This window comes from Coccomyxa subellipsoidea (genome assembly GCF_000258705.1).
Source record: "Coccomyxa subellipsoidea C-169, whole genome shotgun sequence".
NCBI classification, from domain to species: Eukaryota; Viridiplantae; Chlorophyta; class Trebouxiophyceae; family Coccomyxaceae; genus Coccomyxa; species Coccomyxa subellipsoidea.
In genome coordinates this window covers 743,012-762,807 of record NW_005178040.1, presented here as the reverse complement: position 1 = coordinate 762,807, position 19,796 = coordinate 743,012, and the positions used below count along the sequence as shown (strand labels likewise).

Here is a 19,796-nt window from a genome sequence, read left to right as displayed (position 1 = left end):
AGGCATTGCAAGCACTCAGTGAACAGAAACCGTGGGCAGCTATTATGTGTACATTGCTTTGCAGCACTGCAGCAGCCAGGAGACATAATAATACTCCAGATCCACTCCATGGCCCTCATCACCGTCGATGTGGCTTGCAGTCAACGCGCAGCATTCGCCACCTGAATGATTTGCACCACCAGCTGACGCATTCCAAGGTTCTTTGAGGATTGGTCCTGCACTTCACCACGAGTGAGGTCAAGCATATAGGAGGCAGTGTGCACCTGAAGTGTTGTCAGAGAAATCCGCGAACTGAATCAATTGTCTCAGGGTTTGGATCAACATGGACCATCTCTGACATAATCTTCAGGGTATTACAGCGATTGCACACAGAGGCATTACAGGCAACATACACACGCTGCCACATCATCCGCACAATCCACATCATCGTGCAATGTGCAGATACCCTCCAGAACGTTGCAGACACGCTCAGAACATGGTTTCTGTGTCACACAGACGTTGCATTAGCAAACATCTCGGTCGAATCCATCACAGACTCTGGAGAATAAATCTCCTGGGAGCGGGTCATCCCCCTGAACTCCAGAATGGACTCGCTATCAGTGAGCCAGTAATGGACGAACCCCGGGGTCCTCTTAACGAAACCCAAGCCCCGCAGGATGCTGCGGGCCGCCTTGTACCAAATGGACTCAGAAACTGCACAAGAGGTGATAAAGATGCACTGAACATGGTTGTGGCAATGCACACGCAGCATGAGCGTCTGCACCAGCACTCTCACAGACTCACGGAAGAGTAAGACTGCCAGCATGATTTCTGCAGGCCCACGCTGGAGACCGGTGCTTAACCTATCGATATGGACAGCCCTGATCCTACCCCATGAGCCCATATAAAAAAACACAGGGGCCTGCAGCCAGCGGGCATGGAATTCTAACTCCATGAAGGGTCCTTTTGGCAGAATGAGTGGGATGATTATACCGTCGTCATCCTTGAAGAAGTGGCACAGACCTTGCAGGGAGAAGGTGACGAACGACGCCACCATGACCTTGGCACATGCCAGAATGTGGCTGGGGCTCCAGCTCAGACATTGCATCACCTGCAGGCCACCACAGAGAACATCAGTCAGCTGCAGAGTCAGAAGGCATCAGCAATATAGTGCTGTGTCAGCACTTTAGTGCAAAGCTGGAAATGGCTACAGCAGAGTGAAACATTTGCATTGCAAATGCTTGTGGCAGCTCTGGCCATTGCTGCACAGACAATTCTGATATGAGGGAGCCGGCTACTGTGGGTCTTCCCGCATGGAATGCTCCTGTTGCAATTTTGAGCTCGTACAGGGAGAAAACGGTGCAACCCTTTTACATTGACAGCACAAACGCACAGCATGCCAGGATTTGACTAGCCACCCATGTGGCATTCATGCAATCCCAGGACCCCCTAAGCATGTGCAGGGGCCAAGAAAGTCTTGTAGGTCTATGGGAGCCATGCACGTATCTTCTGTACAAGGCGTCGGGCGCTCCAGATAAAATGAGATGTCACCGCTTCTGAGCAAAGCTTTAAGTTTCACATAGACATAAAATGCTTGCTGAGCAACTAGCAAATTGAACTTGCAACTGCATTCACAGCTGTGACCTGCAGGTGTGACGGTCACAAAGTGCATTACAGCTCCATTCGCATTGATGCTTGGGCTCTAGTGCGAATCTTGATAGATGGTTTATTCGCTGCTATAATGATGATGCGGATTCTGCACTGCAGCTGCTGGTCTGCTGCAGGCTGTTGGCAGCTGCAGCAGACTCTGCAACTCTAAGGCCAAGCAACCCGCATCTCATCATTATCACTGTCCGTAACCCAAGGAAGCCATGGTGCAAGAAACAAGAGATGCAAGCGCTAGCACGCCAACACAATGCTCGCATAAGGCAGCCAGCAAGTTTTCTTATCTCAACACGCTCTGCTAGCACGCATGTAACAGCGACATGATCTGCCGGTGCGAATGCTTTCAGGGCAAACCGATTCTCACAGTAAAATAGAGGGGAATCAAATGCCCACACACCACAAAACGGGTAGGTAGCTATGTTCTCTGCAGTCTCGTTCAAGGACCAGCAAGTGTGTCATTGGGTCGCCTCAGATCCATCCGACCCAGCTGCTCCCGCACCATTTGCAACTGCAGAAACAAACCCGAGAGTCACATTGTTGAAATGTTTTTGGTTTGCAATTCTGTGCAATGACCCTCTTGGCGCTCGCACTAACCTTAATATCTTGGGTATTCTTGGTTTGATGATTGCAACACACAGAAGTTGATCATCTGTGTCTCTGGCAAGGCACACCTTATGTGAGAAGAGCACAATGTCATGATTGTCAGACCATCGAATGGCTTGGGAAAGGTCACCTGCTCTAGCCCTGCTGCGGACCTCGCCAGCATCAGACGCCTTGGCCACTGCAGGGTCGTCCTCTGTCAATTCAGAGATCTCCACATCGTCATCTGCCGCTGCCTTCTGCACCCACCCCAACACGCCCTCAGCATGACATCATCAACCTCATCAATCATCTCTCAATTGTCGCCTCATCAGCGTCATCAATCCTGCACCTTGCTGCACCTCTGCTTGTCAGCGTGCGCATCAGTGGTCTTCTGTGCATCATCTCAATTGGGAAAAGACAGTGCTGCAATCGGAACCACCACACATAGCCCTTGACATGTGCACTTGGGGCAAAGAAATCCTCTTCTCCAAGAAGTACCCAAATGCCCACTCAGGAAGAGCGTCAAGAGCATGTGCTCCTAATGACGCACTGATGATGCAAGAAAATTGGTGTTGGAGCTTGTCACTGTGTGTCTGGCATCTGTCTTGCACTGACTCCCATGTGCTTCTCTCTGGTTGACCGAGCCAGGTGGAAGCATGACTAACACAGGTACTAATGTGATGCGAATGTAGTGTGATGCTGCTGTGCGTTTGCCCTGTGGTTGTAACAGGGTTGCACCATTTTCTCCCTCTAGGAAGCCTCCTTTAATATACATAAGAGGCAGCCCTCTCTGCCATCTTCTGGCGCTCGCTCTGCCTTGATGTCTGCAAACCCCTTCCTCTAGTATGAGAAAGGAGGGAAGCTCCGATCACCTTGGTGGGAGGGGAGGCCTCATTGAAGGCGGTGCTTACAGCGTCAGAGAGCCTGTTGAGGAAGAGGCTGGTCATCTCTGGCGGCCAGGACTTGGGGATGTGTGATGCCAGGCTGCGCCGCAACTTGTCGCTGCGCTTCTGCCCGTTCCGCCACTCGCGATCCATCTCCGCGCGAATCTCCTGTGGTGCATTAGACGTGTTTTTTAAGTTGCTGTGACAAGCTTAAGTGGAAAAAGACAGGAAAAACATAAGGAATTTATTGAAAAGGTACTTCAGAACAACAGGACAACAAAAGAAATCCACCATGCCACCGGTATCACAGCAAACAGGACAGTTCGGGTGAAACCATCAGCTGTTTGTAGCTTTCATTGAGATGCTAGCTAAGTTCCATAGAGGAATTGGACAGCTATTTTCATTGAGAAGCCTTGAGGGAGCAACTCAAAGATTGCATATCAAGGGTTGCACCATCCGTTGTGGCGCCCTTGTCTCGGCACACCGGACAGAAGTATGGTGCAGCATGTCCCCACTTGCAGCACTTATTGTTTGCTTGAAGACAAGTGTCAAGAGGGCGCACCAACGGCGCGTATCGCTGAAGCAGGGTCTGCATCTCGTTCTGCAGGGGCATCAGCGTGGCCGCCTCGTCATCCGTGTCCCACTGTGATTGCACAAAAAGGAACACTCAGTCCCCTTCAAGAAAAGCCTTAGACTGAAAGACACCTCAACGCCCACGCGGTGCATCCTTTTTCTCCAGAGACCTGCACAGACAAGGCAAAATTCCATGCGGCTCAAATTCTAAGGCATTCGCCCGCAGAGTCATACCTCTGATTACCAAGAATGGACGCGTTGCACATCAACAGGCGCACTCTGAGAGACCATTCTTAATCGTTTGCATCCTGGCTTGCATGTCTGCCCGACCCAAACCACTGGCATGACGAGGGATTCTCTGCAGATCCCACTTTGCTGTGCACGCGCTAGACAGGCCATCTTTAATCGATACAACACCTTGCCTCTTGGTTTTTGCAGCGCCACGGTCTGCAGGGGAGTTCACTGCGCGCACCTGCAACGCCATGGGCCGCGCGCCGGCTTGGAGGGGGTCCTGATCGACATCAGGGGCGCGGCCGGGCTCATAGGCGACGTGGAACCAGGTCAGTTGGGAGGCGTTCCCGGGCAGCTGGTCATCGTACGGCGCCACAATGGCGGCCAGGTAGGTCTCTGCGCCGTCCTCGGTGCGGTACTGCCGCTGCTGCGCGACCTGGTTCTTGATGTCGATGATGGACGGCTGCGCCGGGAAGGTCGGGTGCGAGTGGTACCAGCCCACACACCTGTGCCAAAGAGCACTGTACTTTCAGGACGACGTGCTCTTTCTCCACCTCAGCAACGGAGTCTTATAAGCCCTTAATAACCTAATAATCTTTAGTTGGTCACCTATTTAGAACATGCAGCAGAGGCAGTACTTATAACATTACAGTACTTATAACATTACAACCTGCTTGGAGTGTGGGAAAACAGCTAAAATCCCCAGCTTGGATTGACCGCCCTGTCTTGGGCATTGCTGACTTCTAGATGAGGCGCTGTGCTGCATACTGAACGAGTAGTGATGTGCATGTGGCATCTTTGCATTTGAAGGCATTTCTGCAAATCCGAAGCAGCTGTGATCGGCCGGCAACAGTGAGGTGCTGCATGAAGAAATAACCAATTGGCACTGAGAAAATCTAGGGCTCACTTGAGGCCTTCTGCGGTGAGGCTCTGCACGGCGCGGAACTGGTCTTCGGGGTCCATCTCCACGTTGATGGAGCCGTCTTCTATGGCAATCTCCTGTACCGGCAGCGCTCGCGTAACCCTGCACACACACCAGGCAATTCTCTTCAAACTCCACCATCCTCTTCATGTTTGGTTAATAGCTGCAGCATCCTAAGATGGAAAGTGCATGTACTGGCTCTCCTAAGGGTCAAGCAATCCGCAGCTCAAGAAAGAACTGCCTTGGAACACTCAGGCATTGGAGATCCAGCAACGATTCGCATCCCTGCCGCTTGCAAGTGCCACATGGTTGATGTGTCAGGGACTGCGGCCGTGCGAACACACAATTCCACGTGCCTTAAGGACAATCATAATTCATGCAGTTACCTCACAGACAGACACCTAGTGCCAGCTAATCTACATGCAGTGAATATATCATCAGAAGGACATGTCCCCCGGCGTCGTGGCATCCACTGAGGTGAGACAGAAGGCTTCAAGGCGTGCATGCTGGTTTCCAACGCCAAGTGCGCTACAGGGAGAAAGATCGAGGATTCTTGGGATAGGTAGTGACCTGACGACTTGGGATCCCAGAGGCCGCCGAGGATGCCGATGACTTCGCTGGTGCAGAGGAGAAATTCAGCTCATGAGACACATGCAGGGACGCGCTTGGTGCAAGACACGGGTCGCACCTGACGACTTGGGATTTGGGGTCCCAGATGCCACCAAGGATGCCGATGACCTCGCTGGTGCAGAGGTGCGCGTGGAAATCCATCATGAGGTTCGCGGCGGGGGCCACGACCACGCGGAATGGCTGGCAGGAGGGGCCGCCTCCGCAGATGGGCCCCTTGTACGGCATGCATGGCACCATCTGGTGCTCCTCCTCGTATGAGTTGTTGCGCGCCGGCGCCTTGATCTGCACATGCCACGGCCGGTTCAGAAGTCTTGCAAACTTTCATGTGTTGCAATTGAAAGGTGCTGTGAAGCTCTAGACAGATATCCTGCGCATTGCACACGCCAAATCAGAAGTCCTGAACTTTCCAATTATTGTCACAAGGTGCTTGCATGGTCTGGACGGATGATCTGGGCATCGAGAACACCACATGAAAATCTTCAAGCTATCAAAAAGCTCATCCGTGCCTCCTGTTCCTACAAATGCATGCACTGGCCAGCCCACAAGAGTCCTGCGCTTGAGAAGCCGATCATGGGTTGCATGAGTAGGAACAGCTTCACTTGGGCCAGTGGGGCTCTCTTCAGAATCGTTACATATCTCACAATTGAGATTATTACGACAGTATTGCGGAAGGAACATGTTGCAAGAAAGCAGGCGGTCACTGAATTGTGGGAGGCACCTGTCGTTTGGGCCTGCTCTTGAGGTACTCATTGTGCTCTGCGGAGTACCCATTGGTGGGTACTCTGGGGGACCTGGGGGACTGCTGCTGCATGCTCGAGGTTGACCGGCCCAAATTACTCTCAGAGCCGCCGTTCACCGCCAGCCGCGGCCTCTTCACCTCTGGAGGGCCCTCACCAGAAGCGCCTGCATCCCCACACACCCCACTCAGGGTCAGTGGTGGAGGTTCAACAGTGCATGAAAGGTGTATCATTCACCGCTCCCCCATCTCAAGATATTTTGGATGCTTCATGTCCATCTGGATCGTCCAGAGATGGCAAAAAGCTGCCCACACACCTCATTTTTAGCACAACAGAGACTCACAAGTAAATTTGTCACGATACAGGATGTCTCCCGGCCTGATCTTACTTACTACTCAACAGATGAACCACCTCCAATGCGGACCAATGGATCTGGTGACAGCCTCACCAGCGCTGTCTTCCTCAGGTTTGCCGAAGCGCCGCCGCGCAAGTTCGAGCTTGTACTGCTCCAGGAAGCGGCCGTTGCACTTGACGGTCTTCCAGCCGTCATCCGCCTTGCGCGCCGGGTTGACGAGGCGCTTCAGGTAAATGCTGAACGCGCTCGGCGACTCAAACGTCAAGTGCTGCCCTTGCACCTGTTTTTACCACCCCACGCCCCTCATTACCTACTCACCCAGAGATCTACGGCTGCACAATGTCCACAAGACACCTCCTTTATCCACTGAGACAGCTGGATGCACGTCCATTCAACTTGACAACACCACCAGTCAGTCTGCAATTGTAGCACAGGCCCACAGACTCTGTGCTAATACGAGCAGAGTTGCTGGCAGAATTGTCAAGTTGGGGCAACGGCCATGGGTTTAAAGACCTTGGTGACACAGCTGGAATGAGGGAAGGAGAAGGGGGCTGGTCATTATGACTCACAAAGCAGCTGATGCGACCGTCATGCTCCAGGCTGGCATAGGTCATGGAGCTCTTGTACTCCACGCTCAAAATATTGTCCCCAGGCTGCAAGATGTCCTCATCTATCAGCAGCTTCAGCGTTATGCCGCCCCCTGCCCGCGGCTTGCCTGCATCCAAGACACCACAAGATGAGTGCTTGCCTTCAAAATTCGACACCTTTGCTCGGACACTGACAATCCATTGAATGACCTCTCAAGAAAATCCTGGCGGCACAATAACATCGCATGACTCCTGATTGTCTTAATTTCAAGTGTTGGAGCTTTAGAACGATGGGGGTCTGGGATCTCCCTGTTGGCGAGGACAAGAACTCTACAGGGAGATCCACAACAGGGGGCAGGACACCTGTGCCGGGCCCCCTCTTCTTGGCAACGGCCGCGCGCTGCCGCTCGAGCAGCGCCTTCTGCCGCGCTTTCGCAATCAGCTCCCCATCCTCATCCGTGTCCGTGCCGCTGCCATCGTCATCTGCCGGTGCGCTGCTCGGCACCTGCGCTGCGGCCGCACCGCCACCACCGCCGGCCGGCCGGGTGCCCGCGGCGGCGGCGGCCCCGTTGCCGTGACTCCCTCCGTTGGAGGTCGCTGCCGGGGGAATGGCAGCGGCTGCGGCGACGGGCGCGGCCGGCTTTGGCGGAGAAGGGTCCTCGGCGGGCAGCTGTGGCGGCGAGGGGACTGCAGCGGGGGGCCTGGGTGCCGCGGCCGAGGGCTCCGGGCTCGGCTGATCCGGGCGTATGGGCGGGTGCGCCCGCTGGTAGCTGCCTGGAAGCTCCGCGTGCTCTAGGAACGGCGCCGGCTCGTCGACAGCTTCCGCCGGCTGCAGTCATGAAATTACTTCAGTCAACCCCTCTGGCAGTCTCTTGTGACTGATCACACACTATGCCAGACAATCCAACGTGTGTGTGCTGGCACTGTACTGCTTGCACCTGACACAGATAAACGAGAGGCTTTGCATGAGATGTGATTTAATGTGCTACCTGCTTCACAGTCTGCTCTGCTGGTTTGGTCGCTGCACCCACCCGGTCCTCAGGGCCTTTCACCCCACTGCTGCCTGCACAGACCGCAGTCAAGATACTTCAAAAGGTAAATCGATCTCAGAAGTGTGGTGCCCCCACCCGAAGCATTTGTCATACATGAGGACATTTGTATGAGAACAAGCGGCCAAAGTGGTCAAATAATGGCCCAAGCCTTACCTGGCACAACTTTTGTATCTATGTAGCCCTCGTCGCCAGGATAGTGTCGTGACCAGCTGAAGTCTCTGCAGGAGACAGGCTTTTTGAGCTCTCTGCTTGTGAAAGTCATGGTAGTGTACTTTCCCACTAAGCAAATGACATACTTACCCAAATTGCAGCGCAGCAGGGAGCAACTGTGGCGTGGATTGTTTTCACAACAGGTTCGTTCAGAGGTGGTAAGATTAAACACAGCTGTAGCTCCCAGGAGGTGGCTAACAGCACGAGTAGTGAGACTGGGAGCACCCATTACCTTTGATCATCTTCTTGAAGAGCAATCTCGTCCATATCTGCTGGCCTTTGCTCTTACCACTGGTTGAGGAAACTGGGAGAGTGTACTCGGTCAGCGCTCCATCGTGCACTCCTGGAAGATCTCCGAAAGCCTAATTATGGCCAAATATAGAAGTGAAACACAAGGAGAGCAACTTAAGAGCTGGCGCAAGTAGCCCAGATAGAAGTGATGTTACACAAAATCTGCGAGGCGGCAGTAATGAGTGACGCACAGAGACTTGGGGCACACAAGTCTTCAGGAGACAAAGCTTATTCTGTCAACGTTTGGATGCTTTGATGGTCTCCTGTGTAGAATCTTTTACTGTAGTGTCGGCATAGAGCTTGCTTTTGGTGGGGTAATGAGGTAACCCTGTGTGGAAGTGAACTTCAAACCCTCACTCCTCAGCCTCAGCTCACTCGAGTTGGAGGATGCCCAATCTTGTGTAGGTCTCCTAGAAACATCCTTCATTGGTAGGACGCTTATCTGAGGAGTGCAGGCTACTAATTTGTACAAGTCTGAGGGAATTTATACTGTGATGTTTGGCTCTTGAGCGACGAGCATCGGGCCTGATTCCAACGAGATGATCTTCTCTCACACCTCCATACAACACTGGAGTAGTTGCTTTTCTGGCAATACAGAGACATGAGCAAGACCTGGGCGGCATCGGACATCACAAGTGTTTTTGGCAAGGTTGCAGTAGTAACTGGGTCAACGTCAGGACTGGGATTCGCCGCAGCCAAAGAACTTGCGCGTCACGGCGCACATGTTGTACTCACATCTAAAACACATGAGAAGGGCAGTAGGTAAAGCTGCAAATTCCAGCGTGGCACTTATCACGCCTGGAAATAGTTGTTGACCTGTCATTCTAGGTTAGTGCAGCAGATGCAGTTCCACATTGCCTCACTATCTGTGACAAGTGCTGATGCTCTACCGATCATTTCTGATGAGAAAAATCTTGCACAAATTGGACTCTAACATCTCCCCCAGGTAATTCATCATGTCATAGCTGTGCGCTTTGTGGTGCAGGGCTGTGGCAGATTTGAAAAAAGCAGTTTCTAATGCTTCAGTCGAGTTCTTACAGCTTGACCTGAGCTCCTTCGGGTGGGCTATTTCCGGATCTCCAAGAAAATATTTCTTCATCATGAAAAGTTCACGTTGGATCAGGACGTCCATGACTCTTGTGTGGCATGGGACAGATCGATCAGGAGCTTTGTCCAATCGTTCCTGGCAAAGGGCCTGAGCCTGCACATCCTGATCAACAACGCTGGGGTCTTCTGCTGCCCGCACAGCAAGACAGCAGAGGGGTTTGAGGTCTGCAAACTCCCATGCACCCACACCTTGTCTGCATGCACTACTCTTGCATGACCCAGCCCACATGACAGCTGGGGGCTTGGGAGCAAGGCTCTGCTGCGCAGGTGACAGTGGGCGTCGGCTACATTGGCCACTTTCTTCTCACGCAGCTGCTCCTTGACAAGCTGAAGGATTCTGCCCCTGCGCGGATTGTCTGGGTCACCGCCAGTGCTAAGATCAAGGCATCACTTGACTGGGATGACCTGGGGTGAGGCCCCTCAATCGGCCATCTCGAACAGCCATCTCCAGCTAACATTCTCAACAAATTCCATAGAGCTGCAGCAAAGTTTGTACAAGTAATGCTATCGCTCCTGGGCCGGGGGATCATTGTATTGTTGCTGCATAACGTGCTCTCGCGAGGTAGCCCTTCCTTATATCTTCTGCGATCGCTCCGCCTTTATGTCTGCATTCCTCGTTCTCGAGACTGCAAAGATAGACAGTGCAACATTGCTCATGTGTCTGTACAGGAGCGAGAAGGTGGGTGTGACTGACACACAGCAGGCTGCACGATGCGCCACCCTCAAGCTGCTGACTGCCTTCGAAATGGACAGGCGGTTGAAGGGCACTGGAGTGGATGTTGTTGTCTGCCATCCTGGAATAGCAGCCACAGAGGTGTAACAAGCTCTTCACATGCAATGTAGACTTCAAAGGGTTTGTGAGGTCCTGAGAAGCCTTCATCAGACTCAGAAAAATCATTGCGAGATGAGCATGCCAATGATCATACCTTTGACGCCTTGTTGCATGGTGTACAGGCCGTGAACAAGCTGGATACTGCGAATGGGGGCCTTTTCCCCAAAGTCATGTCATACGCATGGCCATGGATCGCGCAGAGCGTTGACAAGGCCGTGCTGCCCATTCTGTATGCAGCCACAGCACCCCATGTGATTGGTAGGGACCCAATGCATGTGCTTGCTCTTCTTCATGGTAGTGGTACTGTTCTTAAAGCATTGCTTGATGCTTACCGCTGCAATAATAAGGGTGACAAAGTCTCTGGCCTTGTAGTCTCTGGACTGATCTCGGACAGGGCATGCCAAACAGCATTGTTCCCATGGCTGCAGGACAGGGGATCTATTATGGACCGCCCATGTTTGGAGGCACAGTGGAAGAGCAGCGGCCAACGCATGCATGTGTATGGAAGGCCGGAGAAGAGGGGCTGGTTCCTGACGTGGAGAGTTGGTCCAGGGCAATTGACACAGTACAGAAGGTGATTGAGAGCAAGAAGCAGCCAGGCTTCGCCGCGGTGGCTCTGTGATCTTCATGTCTGTATTATATCGGATGTGACGTGATGGCAACGCGAGTAGAACTTTGAAGGAACAAGACCACCAAGCCGCAATCGGCTTACTACTTCCGACTTTTTTTTGGGTTACAGTATGATTGGCAGCGCTGCACCTGCACCTGCAGCGCTGGACCCGCCGCAGATCGAATCCCGGATTTATAATTTTTGGGTGAAATTGATTGGTTTGTGCAATCACGGTTTGTAAATTGTACTTTGGCCCCGGCTGGCGGGGGGCGGTACAAATACTGAGCTCCGTGCCCACGGTTGATTGGGTCTTGCTTGGATCTGGCGAGTCCAACAAGGGGTAGGAATTTGGCAGCCTTTACATGCAGCTTGTCTGCAGACGCACCTTGCCTTCGGCAGGAAAAGCGTGTAATAATAATACCGTAATAATAATAATAAAAAAAGCTGTACTATGGATCCATAGGTATACCGGACTTTGACTCTAGAGTCCTCTGAATTCTCTGCAATCATCATGATTATATTGGCTCAGACTCCATAGTCGCCCAAACAACTTGCAAGCTCCTGAGCTGATCACGAATCAGCTGAGTCAGCTCAGATCTGGAGCTGATCACTGGCAGCCCCATGGCCGGCGCCGGGCTGCATGCAGCGGCCTCGGCCGGTGCAGGAAAGTCCTCGAGCAGAGACCAAAAGGATTTCCCTGCTCTGAGTAGTCAGATCGAAGCACATTAATCTGCCAGAGACATGGGATAATCCAAGAGAAGAGAATTTGAAGTAAGGAAGCATGCAAGACTGTGTCAAGGTCAAATGTCCTGGTCTGCAGAGGCGTCTGGTGTCGAAGAGCTCGTGCATGGTGCATGCTCTTATCCAGACGGGAATCTCTCGAGCTCCAGATGGTGTAGGCGTCGAAAGGGCGATTTCCCAGTCTGCAAGTGCAATAAATTCGTGTCCTGGGGGCAGTGCGGCCATCAGGGTCGAGGCGAACGCGATGTCTTGCTGGAAGGGAGGCAAAGCTGATCAGAGTGCTTCTGATGCTGCTTCAGGACCCTGTATTAATGATGAAGAATGCCAGGTTTGTCTCTTGTTGTCATGTGCGTTATTAGCGCTTTGCTCTGTGGGATGAATGCTTGTCAACGCAACACGGTGATGTTGATAAACTGGATCAAGTGGAGGACAACTCTATTAGGACAACTCTAAATGTCCAGTGAACAGTATGCTCACATCAAACACTGATCTGACTAAGATGCCAGCCGTTAGATCGCTCTAGAGGCCTAAAGCACCTTGCTTTGACTGTATCATCTTGTGCATACAATGTGACTAATTCTTGGCGTGTATTCACCCAGAGGCCAGAAGCATTGGAAATTGAGGGGGAACCCGACTCGACAGCGGCCGCTGCCTCCGAGCACGTGAAGTTATTGAAGGGCTGGCGCGTGAGCGATGGGACTCTCTCACTGGCGGAGGTCAACGGCTCAATAAAGTGCCCGGACGTCGCAGGGGCCTGGTATGCGAAGGCAGCAGCATTCGCTGGGCTTGGGGGCATGATTGCTGTGGGCTACATGGATCCTGGTAACTGGTAAGTCCTCGCACACCCACACCCAATACCCACAGCTGAAACACAGCATCTGGAACAGTGTTGTCCAGGCTGATCTCTGTAAGTCTGCTGAAAACAATTTGTCATCATTGCTAACAGTGCTGGTGCCTTGCAGGGCCACTGATCTCGAGGGAGGTTCCTCCTTCGGCTACAAGCTGCTCGTCGTGATCCTGCTCTCCAATTTTGCTGCCATGTTCCTGCAGTCCCTGTCCCTGAAGCTGGGAGTCGTCGCTGAGCGGGACCTGGCCCAAGCCTGCCGCGACGCTTACCCCAAGGCATGCCCCTTCACAAAAGGGTGGATTATGTGTAAGTGGGTGGTATCACCCCTAACCCCGGGTTATCGTGGCTGCATCTAAAGGCTCGAGCCGCATCTGAGCACGCCCCCTGGCAGCTCCTGGATGACTTCAGGGATGGACAAGATTCCATACCTTGTGGGGATATGTTGACAAAGAAAGCAGACATCCGACCTTGTTGCCTTGCACTGTGTCCTGGGCGGATGCCAAGTATGTGTGGCAAATTACTGACATTTGATTGGGCTTGTCTGCAGTGGCTGGTGTACATTCTTTGGATTCTTGCGGAGATCGCGATCTGTGCCACGGACCTGGCTGAGATCATTGGATCGGCAACAGCGCTGAACCTGCTCTTCAACATCCCACTGTGGGCCGGCGTCATCATCACAGCCGTGGATGTGCTTTTCATCATTGCCTTTGGCATGAAGAATTTCCGAGTCCTGGAGGTGCTGCCCACACCCTTCATGTATCTCATTTGCCCACATTGTCACCTTTGGTCTGAATTTAACACTCGGAAACTTGAAAGATTCATTTACAAGTTGCATGGCTTCTGTACAACTTGCGTCCTGAACACGTCAAATCATGGAGACACTCGGGCACGTGGCAGGAAAATGTGCAATCGTCTGCTGAGTCGCATATTTGCCATGTGCAGAAACTCTTATTGGTCTCTGCGCATGACCACGCATGGACTGTAAGAAGGCGGCATGCACTCTTGGACACTTGAAACCTGCGAGTTTGGGTGTGAAATGGTGAAGATCTAAAGCCATGTTCGCAGGCCTTTGTGCTGCTGCTGTGCGCGACCATCTTTGCCTGCTTCGTGTATGAGATGGCAGCAGTGAAGCCCAACTGGGTCGATGTTGGCAAGGGCTTCATCCCCGACCCAGAGATCATCACCAACACTAGCATGCTGTACGTCGCCATCGGTATCCTGGGTGAGACACACTCCACCCAATAACTTTTCAAACCTATCCCTTGCTGCCCACTTCTCTGCTCTGTCCCACTGCCGCCTCCTTTGGCTTCCTCAATACCCCTTGAAGCTCCAAGAGTGACACATATGGCAGTCATTCACGGCACAGGGCCCAGTAGGACTCAACCGCACCCCCACATCCGTGGCAGAGGGTCAAATGGGCGTCTGCTGATGTGAAGACAGGTCTTAGACACCTCCGTAAAGAGCCTTGGGTGGGCCGTCTGCCACTGGTGAGGTCACTAGTGCATAGAAGTGGGAGCGCTGCGTTCAGTAAGACTGATCAGGATGTCTTCTGTCTGCAGGCGCCACGGTGATGCCGCACAACCTGTACCTGCACTCCAGCATCATCCAGACGCGCGCGTATCCGCGCACCGCCCTCGGCAAGAAGATGGCCGTCCTGTACGGCACCTGGGACAGCACGCTCTCCCTCCTTGTAGCCTTCTTCATCAATGCCGCCATCCTCATCCTGTGAGCACCCAACCCCCTCTTGTTTTCTGTATTCCTGTGGTCACTGTAACAAGATAGCCTCCGGGTGGTCACAATCATCAAGCATGCATAGCATTGATGTATAAATGAAAGGCCTGCCACCGGCAAAGGGGCCACTGCAGATGCCGCCGAGTTCTCACACATTTGAAGATGCATGAATTTAAAGTGGAAGGATGCCTGCACATCGCAAGTCTGTCGTGCCGGCCCGGGCGGCCTTGATACGATCAAAACATGTTGGGCTGCTCCTGAAGTCAGGGTGCTGCCCTTTCTTGAGAAGACCTTGTCCGCACCAAGCATGGCCTTCAGCACAGCACCGCAAGAATAAGAAACGTCCTGATACATCATGGACACCATCCACTGCAACGACACCTGTTAAGAAGATGACGCTGAGTTGTCACTCACTGCTGGGGTGCAGGGCGGCTGCAGCGTTCTTCTATGGCAAGGAGAAGCACGAGGTGGCGTACATCAGCGACGCCTACCGCCTGCTGGAGCCGGCCGTCGGCAACACCGCAGCCAAGATCCTGTTTGGCGTCGCGCTGCTCTGCAGCGGCCAGAACTCCACCATAACTGGCACCCTGGCAGGTGGGGGCCCAACCCTCCAAGAGGCTCTGAGCATTTCGTTCGAATTCTAATTCAGAACAGTACCCGTCTGTTCAGGGTCAGGAAGGTTATCCGTCCCCACCACATTCAGCATGTGGGGATGAGGAGGATGAAGTGCCGCAGCTGCCTGTTGTCTGTCTTGATCTCTGTGTTGGAGCTGAAGCCTAGAACAAGGCAGGTGTATTTTACAGGCTTTTTGCGATCAAGATGCTGAGATCAAATTGCTCACGCTGCGCAGGTCAAGTGGTGATGGAGGGCTTCCTGAAGATCCGGCTGAAGCCCTGGGTGCGCAGGCTTCTCACCCGTCTCATCGCCATCATCCCTGCAGCCGTGGTGGCAGGTGCGCAGCGCAGCCTTCTGAGTGCAAATGTCACCTGTCGATTGCCCTTGCAGCTGACATGGTCAACTGCTGGCCTGCTGCAGTGTGTCATGTCCTCCTGAGCACGCCCAATCCTCAAGGGCACAGTGCCAAAGTCCTTCCTAAGAGCAAGAGCAAGACTGCCGTTGGGGCGGCATTTCCGGAGCAATAGTTTTGTGGGTATTGATGTTTTTTGTGTTGTCTAGCTTAATGTGGTGGGTGTGGTGTGGCTGCTGCAGGGGTCATGGGAGACGCCGGGGCTGGCAAGCTGCTTGTGCTGAGCCAGGTCATTTTGTCGCTCACCCTCAGCGCAGCCGTCATTCCCCTCGTACACTTCACCTCCTCCAAGTCCAAGCTGGGGACATTTGTCAACGGCTGGTTTGCCACAATATGCGCCTGCCTGCTTGCTGCCATCATTGCCGGGCTCAATGCCTACCTTGTGATCTCCGCTATCATCACCAATGAGTTTGGCGGCATTGGGGGAGTCTGAGCCATGGACACCTGCCAAAGTGTCAATCTTAAGGCAACAATTTTTGAGCTTGATTTTCAAGAGGTAGGTGTGGTGGATAAGGGGCAAAGAGAGGCAGGTGTGGTGGAGACAGGCTGGGTCTGCAATTTGCAAAGACCTTTAAAGTATTTGCTGAAGTGAACTGCTATTTTGAAATGTTTTGCACTGAATGTAGATGTAGAGTAGAGTCTGACCTTTGTCGCATGCCAAATGGCCAAGATTGACCTTGAGAACTGTAGCTGCTTTTTGAGAATAATAATTGCTGGTATTCCAGGTCTTGCAAGGTCTCACCAAGTTGAACCGGTTTGGCGCCAAATCAATTTCAAGAGCAAGCCATTACTTGTTGGCGGGTAGCGTCGGTACACAGAGTACTGTGTGAGTTGGGATCACCTGGTGGTCTTAAGAAGCTTCTGTGTATCTGGCCTGCAGATAACACCTATGTAGTGCATACCCTCCTATGTTTAGCCCTACAGCTGTACTTGATGCAGGGTACAGACTGTCTTGCAGTACCGGTTAATTACCGGCGGTAATTGTAAGAAACTCAAAAAGTGGATGTGGATGCAAGGCAAGAGTTGCATGCGCAAGGATGCTAATCCTTGCGCAAATCTGACCGCCACAGGGCTTTGAATTTTGGATCATCCAGACATTGCCAGTCACTGTGGTGATCATGTTATGCGTTATCACATGTTCCCATTAATAATATTAGAATTGCGATCTGATCAAGCCCTGGACAGTCCAGTAGCAGTTCCAGTGGTCCACAAGGAACTGTTCCACAAGGAAGCTTCCACATTTCAAAACTTGCCCATTCACGTGCATGCTATAAACAGCCTCATATGATGATATAGCCAGCCTGCTGCTCTTTCCATGTCAGATGGCAGATTGGATTCGTCAACTCAAGGTGGTCCAACTTGCATGCAGAAAGAGTAATAACAGTTCATGCCCCCACTCGAACCCTGACATTTCCCCGTCGTCCAAAACCCCCAACTGAAGTAAGCGACTTTTGACCATGTAAATGAAATTGAGGAGAGCCTACACAGACGCAATCCTGTTACAGATCAGACACATGCAGACAAACAGGACACAAAAGGCAAACAACACCACAGTGACAAGTGGATAATTATGCCTGGCTCGGTCTGAAGGAGAACATGTGCACGCTCCTTCACAAGCTCGGCCTTTTCGAAAATCCACGAAACGGAAACACACCGGAAAGATGACGGTTTGTTGAAAGTTCACATACCATAATACAGACTTTCATCCGAAACCAGAACCTGCCTCATCTTCTCCTCCGGTGCGTCTCCTGACTGGGGTGCTTTCACCTTGCTGCTTTTTTTAGTTCAAGCACTCCTTAGTCTATATAGCAGCTGAATCCCAAAACACTACGGTGTTGTCTTGGGCATGCAATTCATATTAATATGCAACAGAATCTTCGGCATGTCTCGTATCCTGAAATTGAGCCGCATACCTTCCCTCATAGATCACAAAAATTGATACATTGCATTCATTTCATCGAGGCGCACGGCCATTAGCAGCTCGAAGTAATTTGATTGCTTAAGGGAGTTTCCAAGAGTGGTTCACTTTGGCTGGAGGGTGGTACCCCGTGACAGTCCAAGATGTCCTGCTCTGGCCTGGGATGTTCATAATATCTTGTGGCAATTGATGCAAGTTCCTGTTTCCTTCGAGAAGCTCTTTGCTCTTTAGGGAGAGGAGCAGCATCAAAGATCACTTTACCTTTACCAGCGTGAAGGAGATTTATTTCGTGGTGCATTGCAGGCTGGGTATGCTGATAACTCTCAGCCTCATAGGGGGACTGGCGGGTGTCACTGGCGCTGCCAGCCTCACCAAATTTTTCTGCGAGGCATTTGGAAAGGGCATCAGCTGCAAAGCGCCAGGCAGTTCTTCCAAGAAGGGAGATTCTCAACTGGAGCGTTGTGACAGTGCGGGCATCCCAGTGGCCCTTGCAGCTGATGCACAGCTCATACGAGGCTTGTTGGACGATGCAGAGATCACCTTGCGTGGCTTGCGCAGAGATAGGCCTGGCCCCTCCAGAAGGTGAATAACCAACACATCAACAGCTGTATTTTCCCGCTTTTGATTGAAGTTTGTGAAAAGGGGTAACTGTGCAATTTCTGACACATGCCACTCAATGGTTGCATGCATGCAGTCATCCTCAATAGATATGCATGCAAGCACGTGCTGATTTGAAGCATGCTGATGTGAGTGTGCAATGGGGGTGCAGCTTCAAGGTCATCAAGCTCATTGAGAGCTTTCACCCGGAGCTGCAGCCAAATACCTATCAGAAGAAAGTGCTAGCGCCAGTCTTCGCGCATGTATCAGATGTGGTCAGAGAAAGGGCAGCAGATCTCTTGAGGGAGGACCTGGAGAGTGGCTTTTTGGCGGGTGAAATGGACAGCATGCACCTGCACGGCGTCACCGCAGCTTAATAAGAAATTGGGTGCTCTGCCAAATCTGTTCATCTCTGTGAGATCAGTGCGTTTGCAATCAGTTTCAGCTCTAATTTCAACTCGAGAAAAGTGCACCCCTGATCTTATCAGGCTAGTCAGCAGAGGCTCCTGCTATTGTTTTCGTACGGCAATGAGTAGAAATGTGTTTCTTGTACACCACATTGGTCATTGTTCTGTGGCTGTGTTGCTATAATTGTGCTCAACATTCCGCTCCTGGCGCGTTTTTTGGCAAGTAACTGGACTATCAACAAGAGTACAAGTACAGACCACTTACTGAACGCTCACGCTGAGCAAATGAAGCTCGCAAAATGCCTGAAATGATGGCATTGGCTTTTCAGTGTTGTTGTCATGGTTTGATACAGACGACTCGGAGTACAGAGTTGAGATTGCCTGGCAGGTAGGGTGAGGATGTCTCCAGACATGCCTGCCAGGCCCTTGTCATCTGTGATGGCTGGAAATGAGGTACTTCAGGGCGTCCAGCACTGTACTGGTTAGCACTGCTTCCTATCGTTTCTGTGACAGGACCTATTAGGCAGTATGTGTCACTTTGCACACAGGTGCACTGATTGTTTTGATCAGCTGAGTGCCTTGTGGGAAGACTCCAGGTCTGGGTTTGAGGATTTGGAGTCTACCTGCGCAAAATCCTTGGTAGAATGGAAAATCTTTCAAAGAACAAATGCTATATGCGCAAATTTGGCACCAGCTGGAGACGTGAATGAGAAAAGTATTGTAATTTCGAATTCTCAATACAATGGTGTGCTGGCAATGACCACCCATGCATATCGTATATATCCAATACGGTAAGTTATAGGAGACCTGTGACCATATATATGTATTGCGGCAGTGCATTATCATTATTATTATTACACGCTTTTCCTGCCGAATCCAAGGTGCGTCTGCAGACAAGCTGCATGTAAAGGCTGCCAAAAATCCTACCCCTTGTTGGACTCGCCAGATCCAAGCAAGACCCAATCAACCGTGGGCACTGCCGTGGCACGGTGCTCAGTATTTGTACCGCACCCCGCCAGCCGGGGCCCAATGCAGTGTGTTAATACAGTTGCCATAGCGTCAGCATGTAGTACATGCGTTTGCATGGCCTGTTCTGGATCTGACGCCGCGGCGGGCGGAATGCTCCATCTTGGACGTATCAAGAGCCTGCAGGTGCAGCTGCCAGCCTCCGAGGCAAGGTCCGCGCATGTGAGGCGCAGCCGCTGCGCGCCGCGCGGCTGCCAACTCGGAGATACCCACCGACAAACGTGGGCATGGCTGTAAAGGAGATTGACCGGGCAG

General features: G+C 52.1%; 4 protein-coding genes across 4 annotated transcripts; 3 read left to right on the top strand and 1 right to left on the bottom strand.

The window, feature by feature from the left end:
* Positions 1 to 2,080: 2,080 nt before the first annotated feature.
* On the bottom strand, positions 2,081 to 8,956 carry COCSUDRAFT_46372 (hypothetical protein; the record flags this gene model as incomplete). The annotated part of the gene is made up of 14 exons (XM_005650254.1): positions 8,640 to 8,956; positions 8,351 to 8,415; positions 8,135 to 8,208; positions 7,509 to 7,974; positions 7,128 to 7,273; positions 6,652 to 6,838; positions 6,185 to 6,369; positions 5,525 to 5,748; positions 4,822 to 4,938; positions 4,156 to 4,420; positions 3,673 to 3,753; positions 3,099 to 3,278; positions 2,400 to 2,504; positions 2,081 to 2,152 (listed from the first exon to the last, which is right to left on the bottom strand). Exons 1-14 carry the CDS (start codon positions 8,672 to 8,674, stop codon positions 2,081 to 2,083), a joined length of 2,202 nt encoding a protein of 733 aa, XP_005650311.1. The 5' UTR covers positions 8,675 to 8,956.
* A 127-nt stretch (positions 8,957 to 9,083) lies between these two features.
* On the top strand, positions 9,084 to 10,040 carry COCSUDRAFT_52566 (NAD(P)-binding protein). Its single transcript, XM_005650253.1, has 3 exons — positions 9,084 to 9,460; positions 9,684 to 9,758; positions 9,854 to 10,040. Exons 1-3 carry the CDS (start codon positions 9,300 to 9,302, stop codon positions 10,020 to 10,022), a joined length of 405 nt encoding a protein of 134 aa, XP_005650310.1. The 5' UTR covers positions 9,084 to 9,299; the 3' UTR covers positions 10,023 to 10,040.
* A 1,828-nt stretch (positions 10,041 to 11,868) lies between these two features.
* Positions 11,869 to 16,026, top strand: COCSUDRAFT_35386 (Nramp-domain-containing protein; the record flags this gene model as incomplete). The annotated part of the gene is made up of 9 exons (XM_005650252.1): positions 11,869 to 11,905; positions 12,631 to 12,817; positions 12,951 to 13,152; positions 13,383 to 13,571; positions 13,901 to 14,057; positions 14,395 to 14,560; positions 14,994 to 15,160; positions 15,417 to 15,518; positions 15,776 to 16,026. 9 exons carry the CDS (start codon positions 11,869 to 11,871, stop codon positions 16,024 to 16,026), a joined length of 1,458 nt encoding a protein of 485 aa, XP_005650309.1.
* Positions 16,027 to 17,821: 1,795 nt separating this feature from the next.
* Positions 17,822 to 18,485, top strand: COCSUDRAFT_60780 (hypothetical protein; the record flags this gene model as incomplete). Its single annotated transcript, XM_005650251.1, has 2 exons — positions 17,822 to 18,093; positions 18,281 to 18,485. The coding sequence occupies 2 exons, from the start codon at positions 17,822 to 17,824 to the stop codon at positions 18,483 to 18,485; spliced, it is 477 nt and encodes a 158-aa protein (XP_005650308.1).
* Positions 18,486 to 19,796: the final 1,311 nt, after the last annotated feature.